This window comes from Oreochromis aureus, linkage group 16, assembly GCF_013358895.1.
Source record: "Oreochromis aureus strain Israel breed Guangdong linkage group 16, ZZ_aureus, whole genome shotgun sequence".
In the NCBI taxonomy this organism is placed as follows: Eukaryota; Metazoa; Chordata; class Actinopteri; order Cichliformes; family Cichlidae; genus Oreochromis; species Oreochromis aureus.
Window position 1 is genome coordinate 1455609 of NC_052957.1, and position 23629 is coordinate 1479237.

The window sequence follows — 23629 nt, forward strand, 5'->3', positions numbered from 1 at the left end:
TCAACAGCCGGGGTGACTGGGGACTCGTATTATTTATCTGGGGAGGATTTCCACGAAACATGAATAAGGATGAGAGGGGACTTTGTGCAGCATTTAGCGAGCGAGGGAGAAGTCGCCCAACCGTGCAAACAGGAGGGGGTGAATCGCATCGACGTATGAGTGCATGAGTCGTTTGGTTGGTTTAGTGTGCAAAAAAAAAACAATTCAAGTGGGACCAGTGCAGCCAAACAGGAGGGCCGGGCTCTCATTGATATTCAGATGGGTTTGCAACATATTTAATGCCCAATTTCATCTTCAGGAGATTCGCTCTGAAATGAGAGATAAAAATGAGATGCGAGGAGAAATGGGAAAACACAGCAGCCCCGTGCACACTCCTCACAGAGCCCTCTGATGAGCAGAATTATGTTTGCGCCTGGCTTCGTGTCAGCTGTAATCAACACTGGCATGTTTTCCTATTTCTGCTATTGGGACTGTAAAATAAACAATTGGCTTCCAGCCACCGCCCGGTTTCACGGCCTCTTCACAGGATGAATAATGAGCAAAAATGCGTACATGCTAGAGAAATCCATACATCAGCGGGAGGGTTATGAAAACATCATCGTCTTTATTAAATACTGTGTGTAAAAAGGCCGCGCTGACATGTTTACGCCTTCAGATCTCACAGAATCGTTTTTCTGTTCTTACGTTGGTGCAGCGGGTAAAGAATGGCCACTTTAAACAGCGTTTTTCTTTATAATGAAAATCCTGCACTTTGTACATTCATCAGCACTCTGAGCACCTCCCCACCACATGCATGCAGCACAAGCAGCGGGTGGCCTCTCAAAAAAAGGATGCATTAGGGTTTGCTCCAGAACAAACAGTGTTTCTCCAAACCTTTTCCACATGGACATTTAGCAGAGCCACGGAGTACGTTTCAGAGTGGATGGGTGAAAGCCCACTCAGAGAGCTCTGAGTCTAAATTGGCATCGCTGCAGAGATAAAAAAACTACAGACACCTGCCTCAGGGTCAAGAAAAGTTCAGCACTTGAAGAAATTTACTGTAAACCATTTCCTGCAGTGCAGTTCCTCCCCCTCTACAACACCCCCGTCTTTCCTCTGAGTCAAACACGTGAGATTATTTAAACTGTTTTCTTCTTAAACCAAATATATTGTTGTTTGGATTTATCATCATTTCAAATCCTCCATTAAAACGAGCTGAAACAGCTTCTGCTGATCCTCAAAGTCTGTGTCACTGAACACAGTAAAGTGCATCCTTTGCTCTGTAGTGTATACTTACACCAGAGGATTACACCTGTCCAGAGTAATCTATTACACATAAAATCTGTAATAGTAGTTTTAATGAAGACACCAAAGGACAAAATCAGTGTCTGTATCGGTTCCATTGGTTTGCCTTTGTTGAACTCGGCGAGCGTGATAACAGATAAAGCGGTGCTTGGCGGTCCACGCCATAATCTGATCGCCCCACTGTTCCCCCGTGGGATGTGTGATTGCATCACTGGGGGGTGAGACCACCCTTCATAGTAACTCTGAGACTGAGCGGTGTGCTAAAATGATGATGTTGGACTGAGCCAATGATTTCAATATTATTATTTCTAATTCTAACATCAAATAAGGTTAAAGAGCTAAAACCTACCCTGCTTACAGTCATGTGAACATTTAGTTAGAAAATGAAGAATGATCCTTTTTTCTTTCCATAAAAACCAAAGTTTCAGCAGCCTGACGGTGTGGAGTATTCAGGTGTGTGAGTGGACATCACAACAACAGCGTCTCCCCTCAGACTCTACGAGCCTCAGCTGGCCTGTTAACGTCTGCATAGTTAGAGAAAGACTTTGGAAACGTTGCCACGAGAGCCGTACTTCAGACAGACAGCGGCGCGGTGAGGGGGGGGGACCTGGACGCCTCACAGTCACTGAGTAATTATGTCAAAGCTTTTGTTTCATCACTTCCTCTGTCAGTCTGAGCGACTCTGCTGACATCCACAGCAGACAGATGCTGGACTTCCTGTGTCGTCTCCAGAGATCCCAGCATGGACATAAATGATCTCTAAGAACATAAAACATCATAAAACAAGAGGCAGTCAAAAATCAAGCTCAAACATATTTGACTGTTGCCATGTTTCATATTGACGAGCGGTGTGCAACACAGCCTCAGCACATGCGATATTACATGAATACATGTGACACATAATGAGTGCTGTGTCTGCAGCTGACGTGCTGTTTCCTGCCTCGCTCCCTCTCGTCTGTCATATCGATTATTTATCCTTTTTTAGCCGTGATTGGTTGTCATGGCGCCCCTGGAGCTTAAGGTGTCTTTGTGTTTGTTTATCCCAAAAGGTGCTCGTGCTTCTCAGATGTTACAAAATATTTCAGTAATATCATTTTCTTCCTACCAGCTGCATTAGAAGAACAGTCTAAATGTGTGCTTTTTCTTCTTAGTTTATGCAGAATAGAGTTATTGGTTAATCGTGCGTGCTCACTGGGCAGGAAAACAGTCTGATTGTAGATCAGCCACAACAAGCAGTGCAGATTTGTTTTTGGCACCATCTTCAGCCTGATTTGGTAAAATCACTGCTTAATAAGCACTGGGACCATCGTGCCTTTAACGGGGGCTTTAATTGTTCATCTGTTTATGTGCAAACAGCCTTTCACCTAAGAGCAGAGACAGAATTAGAAACGCTGCCCTAAAACCACACAACAAACCACCAACTTACCTTAAAGATCTGGAGAATAATGACCACAGAGGAAGAGGTTTGCCCGACCAGAAAATCAGCATGAATAATAGAAACACAGAGTTAAAAAGCACATTAACGGTACAGGAAATAATAAATAGAAGCAGGAAATAATAAAAAGACCAGGTTACTGTGGCCTGGCTGCAGAGCAAAGCGCTGTAACGTAAGAAGAACGCTTTTAATTGTTAAAAATCTCCATGAGCTGCTCGTGTGTCTGTTCAGATCAAGAATTGGATTTAAGAGGAAGCTTTATGTGATTATCTTTGATTGCTTTAATGGCAGTGCTGTTATTTATTCATGAAATAAAATTATCCTAACATCGTACGGTCTCTGAGAACAACTACTGCAAGATGACCTTCATGACCTGGATCAGATTTTCTATTTCTATTAGAATATCAGACAGCGCGGTAGGATTCATGCATTCATCGATTAAATGATATCATGAGCATTTGTGGACACGCTGGCTATAACTCCAGCTGTGACCACCCTGCAGAAACAAGCACTCTCTGATGTGTCACAGTGAAGCAGCCTTCTTGCTCGCTGCAGTTACTTTCCGTCTGTAACTTTGAGAAATGTGAGAGTCCTACAGTTCAGCTGTTTGGCCTCACAGCTTATCAGAAAATATTCATCCCAAGCATCGGCAAACACAGATTCATTCTTGTTTCAGATTCACTCGGGCTGCTTTTCAGAGCCTGGCCTTGACGGAGAAACGTTATCAGTCAGTAACTCAGCTCAGATTCACACGTGTCCCACACTGTGAAAGGCTCTCAGAGGAAATGACCTTCCACACACAATCACAAGCTTCCTGACTCTTCTCTGCTTTATCAGAAATTCAATATCTGCTGTGAACTTTCTGTCGCCTACTTGTTTTATGGTTGATCAGTCCTGATTGGTTCTAAAAGCACGCGTTTGTTTCTCTGTGCAGAGTGCTGATGCAGTGCAGAGGGTTCAGGGTCCAGCGTTAGCAGGCGGGTTACATCACCGGGTATATTCGATATATTCGAGCTCCTGGCTTTCACCCTGTGTGCTGCACTTACGTGGCCGGGCAGGTGTTGTGCGTCGCAGATGGTTCGTTGATATCCTGGTTTCTTACTGCTTCCAACAGCGATGCATTGAGAGCGTGTTCTGGTTTCATGTTTTTATCGCTCTCCAGCAGCAGGCATAACTAAACGGGCCCATCTGAACACGTCAGTCACACTTTACCACAGCTCGCCAGATTATAGGCACAATGCTACAGTGTCCTGACTGCAGCAGCTAAACTGACATCCGCCGGTGATCATGCAGCTCATGCGGATTTCTTGGAAAATAGCGAAACATTTGATTTTAGTGCTGCAGGTTTGTGCTGTGAGGAATCACCAAGCGCTGATCTGCTGTAGCTGCCTGCTCCAAGGGTGCGGACAAACAACTTACTTTAAATTAAAGGAGCTCTCATCAAACTCTCATCATGCAAGAATAAATCATTCAAGAATAATATAGTATATTACACCATCCTGTGGAAAACTCTCGAGCCTTCTCCTCGGATATTTTTGTATCCAAGGAGACAGATTTTCTTGTTAAGGTGGTATTGAGCAGTAGTTCAGGTCTTTCTGTTTTCACTCATATTCAGTCCTTTTGTTCATTTAGCTCATGCTACAGCAGATGAAGAGTATCTGAAAGTCATGTTAATAGGAAGCAGGAAAAAATCCATCACAGACCTGACACAGGACCTGAGCAATGGTCCACCTACAGTTCACTGAAGCCTCATCAGAAATGCTGTCAGTGAAGGACGGCTGAAGGGAAACGGGAGGAAAGGCTGAGGCTGAAAATGACACAAGAACTGGACTGAAGGTCAGAGGAACAGGTGTGATGGAGAGATGGATCCACATCATGGTCAGTGTGTACGAGGAGGTCAGGAGGAGGTCCAACAGTGAGAGTCTGCAGCCATCTGTGAAGCACGGTGGAGGCTCTGTCATGGTTTCAGGTCAGTCAGTGCTGTTGGAGATCTTTGATAAACTGATGAATTACAGAGTCTGATCCACCACGCAGGAACATCTGGAAACATCTGACTGGCAGCAGCTTCATTTTTCAACATCATATTGATGCCAAACACAAAGCACACATCAGTGATGGATGGGCCTCCTCAGAGCCTCAGCATCACTGAAGCGGTGTGGGATCATCCTGACAGGGAACACAACCAAAGGCAGAAACATCCAAAGAAGAGCTTTGACTGTCCTTCAGGAAGCCTGGAGAACTGTTCCTGAAGATCCTCACAGAGCTGACAGAGAGCTCAGACTTTATGCTTCTTCAGCACAGACTCTGTTTTTGCCGTACGTGCTGTGTCTCCATGTATGTTTGCACGTTTCAATCACATATCTTGCAAAATATAAAGAAAGGAGGGTGGCTCAAGACTTCTGCACAGGACTGTATACTTTAGGCATTATGTGCCTTACTTCATTTAAACACTGACATGATACATATGTCACATTTCCTCACATTATTCATAAAAAGAGCCTGACGTGAGCGTTTAGATTGACACCTTTACGGCGTGTTTCATACTGCAGGCTGTAATTTTTGCATCGCCACAGAAACAATATACCTGATATCTAAATGTCAGACCTCAGTGTTGTGTGCTATTATGGTGGCTGGCAGCAGGCAGCTTTTTTAAGGGCCAAAAAATTACAGCTATAACAGAAACACCTTAAAAATTTAATAAATACCACAAGTAAGGCTTTGTTGTTGTTGCTCCCTGCTGACTGCAATTTGAATACATCAAGTGGGTTCTCTCTCTTCCACACAGTGCCGACGAATGTCACACAGCTAAGCAGCGTGCTAGCGTAAAGCATGCCTGTGATGCTGAGTGCGTGTGCGTGGCTGCAGTAAAGCTTTCACAGTTGTTGCAGTATTGTTTCAGAGCATTACACTTTGTCTTCCTCACCTCTGTTATTTTCCCTTCTCATTACAGATCAACTAAAACTCACCCAGGACCAGTCGTTCATTTGAGTGACAGCCCAAAGGATGAAGGAAAGGTGTGTAGGCGGATCAAAGCATCACCTTCATGGTTCTCCTCGAGCACCAGCGCTAACGCTGAAGCAGTCTGCTGCACTGAAGCTGCCTCCCTTTTCACACTTTGTGCCTCCAGTAAAATCGGAGCTTTTTCCTCTGCCATGTAGCTGTCATCCCCGCCCTCCATCGCTTCCCCCCATCTTCATCCTCGATCCCGACCCTTTCTTCCTGTCGGCCATTATTTTTTTCTAATTGCTCACCTTTCACTCTCTCACCTTGGCCGTCTTTGTGTGCTTGCCGAAAAAGAGCCGTCCTCTGTGCAGCGTCTCTCCTCTTGGTGCCCTCGTCTTTGTTTTGCTTTTTTTTACTCGCGAACAAAGAAGAAAGAAGCTGGATGGAAAAGTTGCAGGTGGCGGTTGCTGAAAAAGAGAAAGAGAGGTCATTGAGAGGCATATTGATTTTTGCCAGTGGAATTCTGTAGCCCTCGGATGAAACCAGACTTGAAAAGGTTTAAAGACAAAAGAATGAGACATGAATTTTCAGCTGCTGTCACCTACTGCAGTCGCTCACTGCAAGCAAGAACAAAGGCCGTGTGTTTAGAAACGTCTCCTCTCCTTGAACAGCACAAAGTTAACCCTTAGTAAGCAAAGGGAACAAGTTCTCTTAGATGTGCTTTTGTTTTTGCTGCAAACCTTGTTTTTAGCCTTTGTCTTCCCAACAACAGCAGTAAGATGTGATCACACAGCTGCATCCCTGAGTGTAGCTCTGACTCTGCTCACGCTAATGCTGCTGTCCTGTAGCTGTGGTTAGTTAAGATAGCCTCCATGTGTCTGGTAATGATGACTGTCACTGAAGGGTTAGTGTGAGTTTGCTGGTCGCCAACTGATGCGCCAGCTTCTCTGCTGTCAGTGTTCATGCAGGCTCATCTACCATGAAGCCTGAGGACTCGCTTTCCTGTTCCGCTCAGTCTGTCTTTCAAACTGGATAAAAGCTTTGCGATGAAGTCACTATGAGATGATAAATGGCATTCTGTAGAAAAATTATCCTGAAACGACCTCAGATGATATCAGTCTCAGCATCACTTTGTGCAACTGGAAGTCTTTAAAAATCCAGGTCTGACTCTGGTTCAACAAGTTTAACATACAGCAGGAAATACAGAGCATTTCTCATTATATTACTGATCACTAACACAGCTTTGGAACAGTGTCATTTATACAACACCAAATCACAGACATCTATATACAGACAAAACCCAACAATCATATGACCCCCTATGAGCAAGCACTTTGGCGACAGTGGGAAGGAAAAACTCCCTTTTAACAGGAAGAAACCTCCGGCAGAACCAGGCTCAGGGAGGGGCGGGGCCATCTGCTGTGATTGGTTGGGGTGAGAGAAGAAAAACAGGATAAAGACATGCTGTGGAAGAGAGACAGAGATTAATAACAGGTATGATTCAATGCAGAGAGGTCTATTAACACATAGTGAGTGAAGAAGAAACACCCAGTGCATCATGGGAATCCCCGGCAGCCTACGTCTATTGCAGCATAACTAAGGGAGGACTCAGGGTCACCTGGTCCAGCCCTAACTATATGCTTTAGCAAAAAGGAAAGTTTTAAACCTTAAAAGTAGAGATAGTGTCTGTCTCCTGGATCCAGACTGGGAGCTGGTTCCACCAAAGCAGAAACTGAATTAATGATGACAGCAGATATTAAATGAATATTTCCAGTGGCAACATCACTTATTCAGCTTATAAATATGTAGTATATGTAACATCTGCTCTTTATTCGGTCTTTTTTGAACAGATTTTGTGTTGTTTAAGCCGTTTCTCTCTTTTAACGTGCTGCAAAAAACATCAAATAAAAGCCCAAAAAAGTGAATGAAAAGAAAAATTGTTTAAAAAGCAGTTAAATTTTCTGCTGTTATTCTTCACCAAAGCCCATAAAAGATTATTTTCAGGTTTTGCTTTGTTGCCTTAGATGAAATCTCTGCTGGAGTAAACGACTGTAATTTCACTGCAGTTTGTCTACGTGCTGCAGTATTCTCTTTAAACTGCCCACAATAGAGCCACATGAATACTGTTTTCATGGTTAATAGATATTTATTATGTGAATGAGATGTCACTGATATGTCTCATTCACATCACAGCAGACCTGCCTGCAGATCCTACAGTGTTAGTCCTTCACTCTCACTGCTGCTAAATGTATTCAGAGCTGCAGAATTCACGAGAGCCGGGTTTGCTTTTCCCCCTCACCTGCACTCTGCTTCCCTTCTTCAGATGTGCAGTGTCACACAGTCTTTGCACTCAGCAGGAGAGCTGTTTGCTCCTCTCTGTCTTTAAAGCTGTGCTCCTGCAGCAGCTCTCCTCTGATCTGTGATCAGATTGGGTCGGCTTTGCTTCCCCTTTTATCGTCTGTTTGTGAATTTGTGTGTAACTGGGTTGTAGTATGTGGGAGTGTTGCTTTTTCTCCTCCGGTGCATGCAGGGCTGTTTGTTTATGGAGCCTGTTTATGTGGTGCCAGTGTATTCTATATAAATCAGAGCTGATATGGTAAGGACTGCAACGAATTGTCCTTGTACATGAAGGAGTCTGTGTTATTCTCAGTGTGTGTAAATCAGTAAATCTCTGTGTTTGTGTGCATTTGTTCATGTAGAGACACAGATAAACAGCCTGTATTACCCAGTGTGTGTGTTAGGCAGCCAGTGATGGGACTGTGAGACAAAGCAAGCCAGTGACACAGCTGAGGCTGCACCTCTAACACCATCTGCAGCTAATGTTGTCATCTAAAATGGGAATAAGACAGTCTGCTATCAGTCTAAGACTGAATGGCAAGTTTGCAGTAACATGCAATCAGTTTGTGATAACACAGGTGTGGCCAATCTGCTGCTGTCCACCTGCAATTTGCTTACATTCAGAGTTCAGCCAGAACTTTATAGATTTGACACAGAAACAAACCTTCCTCAGATGGTGACATAGTTGCTGCAGGAAACAATTTGACTGCAGAATAACACAAGCACCTGGAAACCTTGTTTTTATAGGACTATAACCAGAATGCAACCAACTGGCAGCCGACTGAGTCGAGTCTCCTACTGCAAACAGACACTTTGCCAGTGACTCATGCTCATCAGCACTGATTGACTCCGGCTGATTTCACCATGTTGGCAACCTGTCTGTCTGCTAAAACCTTCTGTCTGACAGTGACGGCAGTCAGTCTGAAGGCTGGTGGTCCTCCCACCAGGTGAGCTGTGTAATCAGCTTGTGGTCACACAGAGGCTGCAGGTGTTGCACGCTTAGCCTCTGGGAAACCAGCTGGTTGCTCACAATCAGCCACTCAGTGTGAAAAAATCCAGTTTAATCACTGGGTAACAAGTTAGGAGGAGGCTGCTGTCCTGTTTTACTCTACTGTGACTGAGTCAATAAATAATGGTTAAAACATAAATAGCCGATCATCATCATCATCACACCTCACACTGAGGACAGACCTCAGAGGCGTGCATGTTTTTATTATGAACAGTCTCCTCTGTCCTCTTGTCTGCAGCTGCTTATAGGGTTTGAGAGCGGGACGATCGTGCAGTGGGACCTCCGGGGCAAGAAGGCTGACTTCAGGATCTACTACGATGAGGTGAGTAAAATACTGATAGGTGAAGCCTTTCTGTCTTCCCTCTTTCTGCGTCTGCTGTGGTCTCTGTTTTTTTGAGTCATAATAATAATAAAACTGTAGTTTCATTTTAGCTGCCTCTGTGGGTATGCCTTATTATAGCAGCAGGAGGCAGGATATGTACAAGAATCCGGCAAAATTGAGAGGAATGGAGAACAAATTGCTTTAAAAACAAATTGGAAATGAGTCCCAGAGGGGGGTGCACGAGGGGGAACGTGCAGTTTGTTTATGACATCAAAGTCCTGCAGAGACGTGTCAAGTTTCTCTTTTTGACATTTTTGAACCTGAATAAAAACATGTGACACTGAAGTGTTACAGGTTCTTCAGGTGAAACAGGAAGTGCTTCATCATCAAAGTTACCCTCGCTGACCAAAGTCGAGTGCAGTTTTCATCTCAGAGCGGCAGCAACTTTTCTCAGTTTTAACAAGGTGTCTTTGTTATGAAATGCTGCCTGCCAAACCAATTACTGCTCTTTGAAGAAGCAGTCATTAGAGGACCCGGGAACGCTCACGCCGGTCCAGGCAGCCTCGGGCAGCTTGCACAGCACTGTCAGCTGGAACAGACGACAACGCTGGCACCCAGAGACCAGCAGAGCGTCAACTCACACCGGCCCCTCGTCTTTGTATGTTAGACAGCTGCGTTAGCTTACACAGTCTGCAGTGAGGAAGACGCATATATTCAGCCAAAGATGCTGCAGCTTTCAGCATCCAGGGATAAAACGTTTGCATGGTCTTCATCACAGTGCACACTGAAAAGTTACACATGGGAAACATTTCATGTAATATTCAAATGTCTTTCATTAACAGGTCATTAACTCATCTTCAAACATACCCACCATCAGCACATCTGCCGCCACCTCTTATGTCCTCCTCTCCTGTGAACAGTAACACTCACGCTCATTTTGTGGAGCTTTCTTTGTGGATCTGTCTTTCACTTCGTCACCCGAGGAAAATAAAACGTGTCTCGATGACACGCGAGTGGAATTCAGAGATTAAAGCTGGTGTGAATGTGATTTAAAGGACAAAGAAAAGTAAGAACTTTAAGCTGATCTGTCTGTCAGCTCTTCATATGCACCAAAAATAATACTGACATTTGGTTTTGCTCTATATTTACACCCAGTCTTACTGCACCTCCGTGTCTCTGTGTTTAAATGCACTTTTTCTTCTATAACACTTTATAAACTCCTATCTGGTGTGAAAGGACCTGGTATCGATCTCCATCACTGGCTGCCTTTTCTAAAGCCTCGTTCCAGCACCGAGTCACAGTACGCTGAAAGGTTATTATAGATGTTTCTCCGTCTGATGCCGAGGGGAAAAACGTAACCTACCCCCGGCTTTAAGCATCCGATGACTTTTCTCCCGCCATTTGAGAAAATTCAGTTTCCTGTGATTACCACAATAACGACCACGTTAGGACTGATGAGTGCACGGCTCTAACAAAAGCCTCCTGAATAAGCTCGCTCAGCTTCAGTGTGCGAATGAGAAAAAGGTTAATTTAGAACAATGTCAGGCCAAACATCTCCGGGATTATCCAGACTGTTTTTATGCTGCTGACGCTCCCCGGGGTCGTGACCTCTGTGGCTTTGACATGAATAACTGTGAATAATGTTTTTAAGGAGCTTTGCTAAAGACTACCCGGCAGACACGTGGTGAGCGCTGGGCGATAACAGGAAAACGACTTTGCTGTTTTGGCTTGCGCGACGTTTTTTACCTGTACAGCTAAGGTGTGGTAGCTGTGACATCACTGAGTAGTTTCCAGTGCAGTAAATACAGACTCACATACGTATCACCGTGTGTCACACGCTGCAGAAGCGTATGGTTTTTGCTCTTCTGTGTGGACACCAAAGCTGTCAGATGAACATCATTGTTGTGTTTTTGATAGGAGAGTGTTTGATAGAGCTCCGCAGGGAAAATGTGGTCTGCCTTTGTATGAAACAATCTTGTCAGTTGTATTTTTCTCCATTATATTTGGACAAAAGTGTCAATTACCATCTGCAGAGAGAAGCACTTTGTTATGTGCTAACCAGTTTTGAAGGATTATTATCTTCCTCCTTTGTCTCATATTTCATTTGAAGCGTAGAAGGGCACTGACACTACGTGAGGACGGATTCAGCAACGATAGCAACGAGGTTTTATTCCACATTTAGCCTAAAGCTAAATGCTGTAAGAATCAGTGTTGTGTGTCGTCACGTTTCACATCTGAATCAGCTTAATTTCTCCTGTGTGCAGTTTCAGTTTGGCTGTTCGGTAGGTTGTTACAGTTTTGAACTTGCTTAGTTGCTCGGTGGCGTCGTGTGGGGTCTGCTGCAGGACTCCTGGTTCCTCTTCCCCAATCAGACTTCTTTCTCATGGCGCTGCATGACACAACGATTCACTTGAAGTGCTTTATGACTTTGAGAGAAACACTGACTCTGTCTGTGTGATCGGTGCAGGCCATCCACTCTGTCAGCTGGCATCACGAAGGGAAGCAGTTCATGTGCAGTCACTCGGACGGCAGCCTGACGCTGTGGAACCTCAGAAACACCACCAAGCCATTCCAGGTCACCTTCCCTCACGGTGAGACACACACACACACACACATACACACACACACACACACACACACACACACACACACTCATAATCCCAGAGACAAATCCTGGGTCTTTGGGCTTTTCCCCTTTATACTCTTTGTATAGATCTGAATATCATAGACTGTAAACAGACACGTCTCATAAACATTAAGTACTCTGTGAAAATTACCAGGTTGATTCCACCTGTGGTTCCTTTGTGGACCATGTGCTGTCATCTGATTTGCTGAGCAGCTCGTGGTTATGTCTTTGTTTTTCTCAGTGTAACCAGCCACCCTTCAGTCTCATTCACCAACATGTTCGGTTACCTGCACATTTAGGGTAGACTGTGCTGTATCCAGCAGCGATTGTCGTACGTGCTGCTGCTTCGTTTTGATTTCCACACTCGGTGGAATCTGCCTCTTCTTCTGCGTGTCTCCCTACGGCTTCCTCTCATGCAGGGCCGACCCAACTCATCAGATTTGTGTTTTGTTGCTGTGAGCTGTAATCTCAGGCAAAATCACAAAGCGGAAAGCAGGCGGGATGTGGCTGACGGGGAGGGGGGCACAGCTGAATTCCAGCAGATCATTTATTGTCAGATATTTAGTGTCACTCAGGGCAGAAACAGGAGGAAAATAGAGGGAGGGATGAAAATGAGTAGAGGTCAACTAAGAACATAAAGCTGAAGAAGAGTAAACAGTTAAAATGTTATTTCCTGGGAATGATACAGTCTGACGTTTTTAGTTATAAATAAATGAGTTAAAAACTGTGAGGGCTAAAAATTCAGCATTTAAACGGCTCGACTGCAGCACCTTGGGCTTTTAGTAGCAAGAGGCTAGGTGAGGGGAAGGAGTGCTAACTTATGAGCTAATGCTAGCTAACGTGACTAACATGGTGTGTCCATAGTCTGAGTGTGGTAAGCAACAAACTTCACTGAGCTCACAGCAGAGCAGCATCTTAGTTATCAAAGAATTGGATTAAATATACTCCAAAATGCTCTGATATCACAAACATGTCCAGCTGAGTGATTTGAAACAGCTCAAAACTAGCAGAGCGCTATTAGCGTAGTTAGCACCTATCTGTGACCTCTGTAAGGAGACTTTAGTTCCAGAAATCTAAACCAGTTTGATTTTGTTATGTGTTTGTTTTCCTTCAATATGACAATAAGTTACTACTAATTTGTAATGCATTACTTATTACTTGTTACTTTCCTTAGCGGTAATGGAGTATGTTACTTAATTACCCATCAGAGAACTTGTTATTACTTTCATGTTAATTTGACCTGAAATTCATTATCTCATAATTATCAATTAACTCTGCAAACCCAAGGCTACGTTCCCACACACTGACACAAATTCCTAATGAGGACACTGTCTTTCTTTTAGTTTTTGCATTTGAACACAAACTGACAACAAAGAAAGTTAAAAAGCAGCCGCTGGGTTCTGGACTAGATTAGCATTAGCATGCTGCCTATGCAGATCCATACAAAGACTCTGAATGACTCTGATTCAGTATTTAGTTTGAACGTCTTTTAAATGTCAGAATCGACTTCTTGTAGAGAATTATGGATGTTTGTCTTCTTCCAAGCATGAAACTGCTGTTCAGTCGACCCTCATGTCTGAACCTGTAGCCGTACATGTCACACTGCCCCTCTAACACTCCAGGCTAACCTCTGCATACCTGTTATCACTCATCATTGTTCCCTCTGTCACACAGCTGAGTCGACTTTTTCACAGTCGGGCAAAAATCCATCATCTTGTTATTTATTTATAAAATTTACCGCTGAAGCTGCCAAATATGCTCACAAATCTTAGCTTATTTAAATTCAGTGATTAGCACAGTGCTCTAAATACTTAACCACAGATGTTACATGTGTGTTTGGCTTTCCATCATTTACTTACATGCTGAGCTGTTGCTTTTTATGCTGGTTGCTTGTAAATGTTTTAGGTCTTATTTGGTAAAATAATCTACTGCCTGACTGAATAAAGATGCAGAGCTCGGTGACGAATGGGGCTTTTTTTGCCTTTTGTGTTTCTCAGCTAGAACCGTTTCAGTGACATGTAGGTAATGAGCATTGTACCTGGATAGGTGAGCATAGTTCATGAACCATCCATCCATTTTCTTAACGGTGTATCCAATTAAAGGAGCCGGTCTCAGAAGGCCAGGCTGTTACAGAGCACCATGAACCAGAAGTTTTAGTTTTTTGGTCAGCGTAGTGTTTTTAACAAAACTATCAGAAGTTTCTCACTTTTTACAGCCAACACGTCGTCTGTTTTAAGCACAATGTCCTGTACATAAGGGCACCAAAATGACCTTTTTTATAGCCACTTTTCGTAATGATGACGTGAAGAAATCTGACAGGACGAGTTGTTCTCAGAGAATCCAGGTATGCTTAAAATGATTCCCTCTAATGCGTTCAATAAAAGGTGCTGCAGCAGAGCTCCAACAGTTTAAAAATGATGTTTCTTTCATTTGTTCAGAAAGTGCTGAGCCTTTGTTGAAAGGTAGAATTCAAGGTTTCACTGCCTCCAAGCTAGCAGACCTTCTCTTCAAAGGTGTTTTAATATGAGAAGCATGAATTACTCTCTTTAATACACTAACTCTGATAATGGTCTGTCATTCAGTGAAGAGAGGACCTGGAAACACAGCAAACACACAAAACTCCAGTTGGAAATGAGACTGAATTTTATCCTTCAAGGGGGTTCCTGTGGCGCACTATGTTCTGATTATGCTCACATTATGCAACATTATGAACACAGTGTAGAGCCGTGCATTGGTCACTTTGATACAGCAGCAGGTAACAACGCCAAATAGCTTAAAAGAGGGAAAAACATGAACATAACAACAGGTGAACAGCAGCTTTTCTTCTTACACCTTCTTACAATGTGAAGTCAATCAGCTGAAGTAATTTTTACTGCTCGTCACATCTTTAATGCTGCTGCTTCGTGTTGTAGAACTGAGAGTCTGGAGATGATGAAACTATAATCTGTACATGTTGCTCTTCCTTTGCTTTTTCCTGTGATGCAGGAAAGATACAGAAGGATGGGAGGAAGGAGTCGTGCAAACCTATTCTCAAAGTGGAATACAAGACCTGCAGGAACAGGTGCGTGTGTCTTAAACGTTTCATTTCCTGATTGCACAGACGCAGCGCCGCATTTTTTTTATTGATATTAACCTCTGAGATGAGATTTAAAGATTTCTTTTGAGTCCTCACAGGAACAAACAACTGCTGTGTATGCGTCACTTATTTCATCGAAACAAGAGCGTGTTTCATTTTACTCGTTACTCATTTTTTCTTTCTGCTTTGTCGAGATGAGCATCTCTAAATCCCTTCTCTTCCTTCACAACAGTGAGCCTTTTGTTATCTTCTCTGGGGGTCTTTCATATGACAAGGCGGGACGACGGCCAGCACTGACGATCATGCACGGCAAGGCCATCACTGTGCTGGAGATGGATTACCCCATAGTAGAGTTCATGGTGCTGTGCGAGACTCCTTACAACAACGGTAAGGGCGTACAGATTCAGTTATAAGAGCTGTGTCCCTTTTTGTGGTCTCGCTTCAGTGAGTTTGAAGCCTTTCAGAGAAATGTGGTTTTCAGCCACGGGGGGTTTTTCACCCGCTCAGTGTCATCGGCTTCTCCTATAATCCTGTCATAATGTGGAACTCACAAGAGCACGCTTCCTTAAAACTCACCAAGCGTTACCACCGACTGACGTTGAATCATTTTATTTTAAATTTCAGCTGATTTTAAATTTGCATCCCTCTTTGATGTTGTCGTGGTAACAAGCATTACCTCTCCATCTTTCTGTTTGCATTCGGCCTTCACAGAGGTCCAGGAGCCTTACGCTGTGGTTGTGCTTTTGGAGAAAGACTTAATCGTGGTGGATCTAACACAGAGCAAGTACGTAACTGTGAAACATACAGTAAGACATCATATATCAGAATCACACCATCGCGTGTGCAAGAATATCACTCAGAGAGTGAAACTGTTCTTACACTCAGGAACAAAGTGAAAGGTTTAAAACCTGAGCAGCTGTAGCTCAGAGATATCAGCATATAATTCTGTATGACCATAAGCATATGTGGACCATCCTAATTTGAGGACTTTGGGGATTAATTGTATTGATCTATCAGAAAGTTGCTCTCAGCAGCTCAGTGGCTTGAAGGGAAACAGTTCAGTGCTTTTGTTGTGATTTCAGGGGTTTGATAAGATCCTGTGTAAAAACTGCCAAAGATGTTATCCTTCGAACAAGCACAGCTCAATGCTCTGTGGGTAGATTTAACTCGCTATCATTGTTAAAAAAGATTGAAGCTGGACGCGGCGATGATGTCCTGACAGATTAACACCCAAGGCTAGGCTAGGCATACATTTGAGGAGTAGCAAAACGCTCGGGTATAAATGAAGTTTCCTGGTAAATTAGGTTAGCTAATTACAGCTGTTAGATATAAATGTCTCCTGATAACACCTAAAGTAGTTTAAACATGTCCAGATTGGCTTTGAGCTCATTGATTAGGAGCTAATTGTGTTTAAATTGTTCATTATAAGTAAATCAGGTTAATTGTATTTAAATGTTTCATTATAAGTAAGGAGTGGCATGAATTTGGAGCTCTGCAGAAACACCCCTCTACATCTTTTAGTGACACTTTAATGTGTGCATAGAAGAAACAGTCACTCTTATCTTACTGTATCAGCAATAAAGCAGATGAAGCTAGAGTTATTGGCATATTTAATTATTATTGCTTAGAGAACATTTGAGACAGATAAAGAATCCAGACCTTTGAACGTGTCCACTTCCTGTGGGTGCCATGGGAGGACCAACTGGAATTATTCCTTTCGATTAGCTGAGGAATAATTCTGAATAGCTTCATGTTCATAGGTCTACTATTTACCACGTTGTGTCCTTGCCTGTTGCAGCTACCCTGTCTTTGAGAACCCCTACCCCATGGACATCCATGAATCGCCAGTGACCTGCACGGCCTATTTCGCAGACTGTCCACCAGACATCATCCCCATCCTCTACTCCATAGGAGCGAAACACAAGAAGACTGGCTACAGCCAGAAGGTAAAGGAGGGGAAGAGTACGGCCTTTGCTGTGCAGATTCATGTTGGGAAGATTTTCGTGAGCTACGTAATCCTTGAATACCATATTTTTCAAACCATAAGGCACATTAAGCCAAACAAAACAGTCTGATAAGTCAAACTTTACTCAACTTCTTCTTGCTTCCTCCACTTCTGTACCATTGATTCATTAATGTTGAATTCTCTGGCAGCTGCTCTATTCCCATGTTGTTGCAGTATATTAATGACTAACCTGGTATTGTGGATGGATTATCTCAGTTGTTCTCCTGACTGAAGTTTGGTCCGTTTACAGCATCCTGCCATGCGATTGCATTTGTCCCTAACCATCGGGAACCCTCACGTTAACTTTTATCGAGTGGAAAAAAGTTAGCGTTAGTCCTCCAGCTTCGCTGTGTTTATGCTATGCTAACATAGCTGTGTAGCTAGCGATCACGTAGCACATCATTATATAGCAGCTAGCCCAACTTCAGTAACCCTACAAACGTCACTGCTGTTTAGTTTTCTGTCTTCATTTATGTTGGAAGTGATAGCAGAGCTGTACGTTTGAATGTTTCAGAAATCTCTCAGTCAGAACATGCTATATCATGTTTAGGTGGAAGCTAGCGAGCTAACTTCCTGCTAACTTCTAACTCTGTTAAGTTTAGTAAATCCTGTTTTCATGGATGCCTGGATGTTAAATTTAATTGTTACACCTGGTAAAGCAGCAACGCTGATCATTTTATTACAGATGAATGAATTTAGAGAGTTTGTGACTCTCAGTGATGCCGCAGTGTTTGTTTGACTTTGGGACCTGAATCAGACGGAGTTTAGGACCCAGATTACTCCAGGCTCCTGACTACGGTAGCCATAATGCTCCAACAATCCATCAAGCAGTGCCGCTTTGTAGCTTAGCAAAGTTGTACTACAACATTTTTGACAGATGTTTGAGCGCCGTGTACCACATAAAATTGGTTCGAGGTCAGTAAGTACAACCAGAATTCATACATAAGGCGCGCTGATGATTTTTGAGAAAATTAAAGGATTTTAAGTGCGCCTTATAGTGCGGAAAATACAATACTGGAACTGATGTATAAATATGTATAGATCTGTGTGTCTGCGCTTCAGTTCTTTGGTATATTCTGGTCTCTGAAGGGAGTCTTATTCATAATTTGTCACGTAAAATCATCTTTCTAAAATAATTGCTGTTGAACTTTTTAAATTATAGGTAATCATTAGCACACGTATCACTTTTAATCAATTCGGTTTTGTATTTGAGGATGACAGCCTGTGTTTTAGAACAAAAGGAAAAGCAAGGGTACAGAAAGAAAGGGTAATGTGCCCGGGTGTTTAAAATAATCAGTGCTGCTGTGATTATTTTGTCAGGAGTGGCCAATCAGTGGAGGGACGTGGACATTAGGCTCCCACACTTATCCAGAGATCATCATCACGGGGTGAGTTAGAAATGCTGACAGGAATACTGATGACCCCTCTTTAACACCACCCGTCACATTTAAAAGGACAGTTGAGGTGTGTCTCTAACGCTACGGTGTCAGAACCACCGACTGTGAGTTTTTCTACATTTATAGCGCTGCGTAGATCTGATTTCTATCTGTGCCAGCCCCAGCAGAGAGCAGGCCCTCTTTGTCAGGGACTGACAGAGATGTTAACCTGCTCTGAAGCTCGCTCGCTGGGTGGCGTTTGCTTCTGGGTAACACTCACAGATATCAGTGGCAGTCCGGCCCTTTGAGGTCGACGTGGAGACGTTTCACTGCTGAAAGCACAGCGTGAAACGCCTAAAAATGCTCAAGTTCTCACGAAGTAGGAACCCAGCTTCACTTTGTAGCTCTGTGAGCCACAAGACGGGTGAGGTGCAGATTCATGAACAGTGTGATGTTTTAAAAATGCAGCGATAAATTTACTGAGGTAATAATCATTAACACAACTAATTAGACTAAAAGTGAGTGGGAAGGTTGGAAATTTTACTTGTTGTCATTAATTTCATACTAAATACATTTTTTTCTTCAGGCATGCTGACGGATCGATTAAGTTTTGGGACGCATCTGCAAGTAAGTCCTGTGCACCAAGCTTTCCAGCATTCTCATTGCAGCGATGCATTTGTTACACAGCACAGTTAATCAATCACCTGGGTGACATCATTAATTGTTTAATGACATAATCTACGAGACTAATCATACTCACCCAGAGCTAACATACCTGCACACATATAGCTTCACATCAGCTGATCTCAGCGCTATGCCTCATCACGTGATAGATCAGCTGAGAGCATTTCGTACATCTGTTTAGCAAAGTTCATATGATATAAACCGATCAGACGTCACATCAGACATGGACCATGGAGCAATGGAAGAAGGCGGGCTGGTCTGATGAATGACGTAGATGGACGGATTATTTTGTGCTTACATGGGGAACCACAGGCGAGCCAACGGGGACAGTTGCTTTGAGCGATGTTCTGCTGGGAAACCTTGGGTCCTGCATCCATGTGGATGTTACTTTGGCACGTACCATCTACCCAAGCATTGTTGCAGATCATGTACACCCATGCATGGAGAAGGTGCTCCCCAATGGCTGTGGTCTCTCTCAGCAGGATAATGCACTGAAAACAGAAATGGTTCAGGAACGGTTTGAGGAGTTGACTTGACCTCCAGATTCCCCAGATCTCAATCCAGTCGAGCATCTGTGGGACATTGGTGCAGATACCACAGCACACCTTCAGGGTGTAGTGGAGTCCATGTCCTGACGGCTCAGGGTGAATGACGCAATATTAGGCAGGTGCTGAAGATGTTGTGGCTGGTCTGTGTATATTCATATTTATTTTAGTAGATGATTGTCAGATGTGCTGTCATTGAAGCCTGCTGTGTTCTGTGTGGTCGTCCCACCACACTGATCCAGACAGAAATGAGTCCAGGTGGAAATAACAATCTTCTTTTGACTATTTTAGTCATGACTCAGAGTGTTTGACTTCAGTATGTTTGTAACAGCTCAACACGACACGTACGATCCCGGCCACCTTTGATCAGCACACGCTTCCAGGTTTACTGTGTGCACACATTTCTACCACTGCAGCTTTATTAAAGGTGCAGCATCTGTTTATGTGGTTTAAATGGAAAATAGATCAGAAGGCTGTGGTGCAAATCAGTGTCCTCTCAGCCAGACACATTACTTGTCTAATGCATTTGTACAGCTGTGCCAGTCGCAGCAGTACGGGGTGAAAATGTCTCACCAAGTGGAGACAAGACATTTGTACAAAGTGCATGAAATTTAAAAGGTGAAGAATATGAAGATGTAACATGGCAAACTGCATAAAGCTGTCGGGATATCACCACGTGCATGCTTTGCACTGTGCTTTAACTGAGATGTCTCTGTGCAGTCACGCTGCAGATGTTGTACAAGATGAAGACCTCCAAAGTGTTCGAGAAGCCAAAGCCAGGCGAGGGCCGTGCCGCCGAGCTGGTGGAAGAAGACCCGTTTGCTATTCAGATGGTCAGCTGGTGCCCTCAGAGTCGCATCTTCTGCGTGGTCGGCATCTCAGCTCACATCATCCTCTATCGTTTCAGCAAATATGATGCCAACACTCAGATAGTGGTGAGTGCTTAATGTGGTCAGGTGATGTACAGAGACTGAAGGTGAAGCCCAGTCTTGATGAGACACGTTCCCTGAGTCTCCTCTCATGTTTCAGTCTCTAGAGGTGCGTCTGCAGTGTGACTCGGAGGACGTCATCTCTCCATCAGAGAATGAAAACAATCCCAGCTTCTCAGAGACCGGCTCCCACTCACCCCAACCGCACCATCACCACCAACACCAACACCCAGCCAGCCCAGGCAGCAGGACACCGGAGGGCATCAAAGACAGCATCCCCTGCCTCAAGTAAGATATCTGTAAACTACGAGATTTCTGTTTGAAATCTCTGCAGCAGAGTAGACTTCAAGTACAATCAAGTCAAGAAAACCACTCTGGTGTTGCATGATGGTCTAATGACTTGCTGAGGCGCGTTACAGTGCATGCCAGTGTTGTGTATTTAAGCTCTGCCAGGTGTTTGAGGGTAAATTGGACCCTTACTCCTCATTCCAACATCACTCCTCATTAGCTGTTGATAAAAGCTGCCCTCTTTATCTGTTTCAGGGTGAAGGACCGGGCGGTTCGGGTTCCTCCTGGCTACCAGTCAGAGTTGGTCATCCAGCTCCTCTGGGTAGATGGTGAACCTCCACAGCAGATCACCAGCCTGGACATCAACTCAGCCTACGGCCTGTGAGTTTCAGAGGCATAACACTCTGTCCTGAGAAGCTCGGTGTCTGTCTATGAGTCCAAACTAGGAATATTTAGCAAACAGTAGGCTTTTATTATCCATTTCCATATGTTTGGCCATCACCAATAAAAACAGGCATCAGTGCACAATAAAAGCATGGCTGTGAAGTGTGCAGGGAACCAAACCTGCACAGACTGAGGACGTTTGACTCTCATTTTCTGAAAATAGCCAGATTATAAACAGCAACAGTGATGCAACAGGAGAAGAACATGCATGTGGCAGTAAGAGGGGTCGGCTTAACACACATGTGTTTATCAGAATCAGAATACTTTATTGATCCCCAGGGGAAATTATCTTTTGTTACAGTGCTCCATTATAAACAAACATTAACAAAGACAGACAATATAGCACAATATATACAGGCATATATATACAGTCACTTATTAATAAATAGCTGAAAAGAACATATGCAAGAAGGGTGTAGCTGTTGCAGTAAACAGTGTGTTAAGTGGATGAGTTGTACAGGGTGATGTCCACAGGCAGGAATGATTTCCTGTGTCGTTCAGTGGTGCATCATGGGTAATCTCAGTCTCTCACTGAACGTGCTCCTGTGACTGACCAGCATGTCATGGAGTGGGTGGGAGGTGTTATCCAACATTGTCTTTATCTTGGACAACATCCGCCTCTCCGACACCACCTTGAGGGAGTCCAGCTCCATCCCCACAACATTACTGGCCTTACGAATCAGTTTATGGAGTCTGTTGGCATCTGCGACCCTCAGCCTGCTGCCCCGGCATGCAACAGCATAGAGGATCACACTGGCCACAACAGTGGCCCTTCCTGTAAAGTGCTGTGGTGTTTTTAGCCCAGTCCAGTTTATTGTCAATGTGTACTCCAAGGTATTTATAGTCCTCCACAATGTCAACACTGACCCCCTGGATTGAAACAGGGGTCAAGTGTTATCTGGTCTTCCTGAAGTCCACGATCAATTCCTTGGTCTTTGTCATGTTGAGCTGCAGATGATTCTGCTCACACCACGTGACAAAGGAGTCGACCACAGCCCGGTACTCTGTCTCATCACCCTCACTGATGCATCCAACCACTGCAGAGTCATCAGGAAACTTCTGAAGATGGAGGTCTCTGTGCAGTGGCTGAAGTCTGTGGTGTAGAGGGTGGAGAGGAAGGGGGAGAGGACAGTCCCCTGTGGTGCCCCTGTGTTGCTGATTACCTTGTCAGACACACACTGTGGGAGACGTACATATTGTGGTCTTCCTGTCAGGTAATCAACAATCCAGGACACCAGAGAAGCATCCACCTGCATCGCTGTTAACTTATCACCCAGGAGGGTCGGCCTGATGGTGTTGAAAGCACTGGAAAAGTAAAAAAACATGACCCTCACAGTGCTCGCCGGCTGGTCCAGGTGGGCGTGGACACGATCGAGCAGGTAGATGATGGCGTCCTCTGTTCCGAGACGAGGCTGATAAGCAAATTGAAGGGGATCCAGATGTGGTCTGACGATGGGTCGCAGCTGGTCCAGGATGAGCCTTTCCAGGGTCTTCATGATGTGTGAGGTCAGTGCCACAGGCCTGTAATCCTGGGGGCCACTGGGACGTGGCGTCTTTGGAATAGGGACGAGGCACGATGTCTTCCACATCACTGGGACCCTCTGCAGACTCAGACTCAGCATAAACAGTTTATGAAAGACTCCACACAGCTGGGGGGCACAGGCCTTGAGGACGCGGGGACTCACTCTGTCTGGTCCAGCAGACTTGCCTGAGTGGAGTCTCCTCATTTGCATCTCAACCTGGTATTGAGTGAAGGTGATGGGTGGGGGAGGGGTGTGAGGAATCTCACAGGAGGCAACAGCGCCATGTGAAGAGAGAGGCTGGCACAGTGGTGTGGCTCTGGGTTCCAGGCTGACTACAGGTGAGGTTGTGGGGGTGTGAGCAGACACTGTGGTGTCAAATCTATTGAAAAACAGATTCAACTCGTTAGCTCTGTTCTCACCTCCCTCAGCTCCCCTGCTGTTGGTTGGCCTGAATCCAGTGATGGTCTTCATGCCCTTCCACTCCTCTCTCATGCTGTTCTGCTGGAGTTTCCACTCCAGCTTCCTCCTGTAATTGTCCTTAGCCTCTCTGATCTTGTCCTTTAGTAACACCTGGACCTTCCTCACCTCCTCTTTATTGCCCCCTCTAAAAGCCCTCTTCTTGTCGTTGAGGAGAGCTTTGATGTCCTTAGTCACCCACGGCTTGTTATTTGGGTAACAATGAACAGTCTGAGCTGGAACAATGGAGTCGGTGCAGAAAGTTATGTAGTCTGTGATACACTCAGTAAGCCCATTGATGTCCTCAGCGTGAGGCTCACAGAGTGTCTCCCAGTCGGTCACCTCGA

General features: G+C 44.3%; 1 protein-coding gene across 4 annotated transcripts in view; it reads left to right on the plus strand.

Annotated features, from left to right (window-relative positions):
• Positions 1-23629, plus strand: part of stxbp5l (syntaxin binding protein 5-like) — a 139997-nt gene that overhangs the window by 79274 nt on the left and 37094 nt on the right. For all 4 annotated transcript variants that reach the window (XM_039600206.1, XM_039600207.1, XM_031733156.2 and 1 more), the window contains exons 6-17: positions 5670-5733; positions 9247-9330; positions 11798-11921; positions 14942-15017; positions 15265-15419; positions 15744-15816; positions 16831-16978; positions 18358-18425; positions 19000-19040; positions 20363-20577; positions 20672-20859; positions 21115-21240. In XM_039600206.1, the coding sequence (XP_039456140.1) occupies positions 5670-5733; positions 9247-9330; positions 11798-11921; positions 14942-15017; positions 15265-15419; positions 15744-15816; positions 16831-16978; positions 18358-18425; positions 19000-19040; positions 20363-20577; positions 20672-20859; positions 21115-21240 (1362 nt within the window). The remainder of the gene's footprint in view (positions 1-5669; positions 5734-9246; positions 9331-11797; positions 11922-14941; positions 15018-15264; positions 15420-15743; positions 15817-16830; positions 16979-18357; positions 18426-18999; positions 19041-20362; positions 20578-20671; positions 20860-21114; positions 21241-23629) is intronic.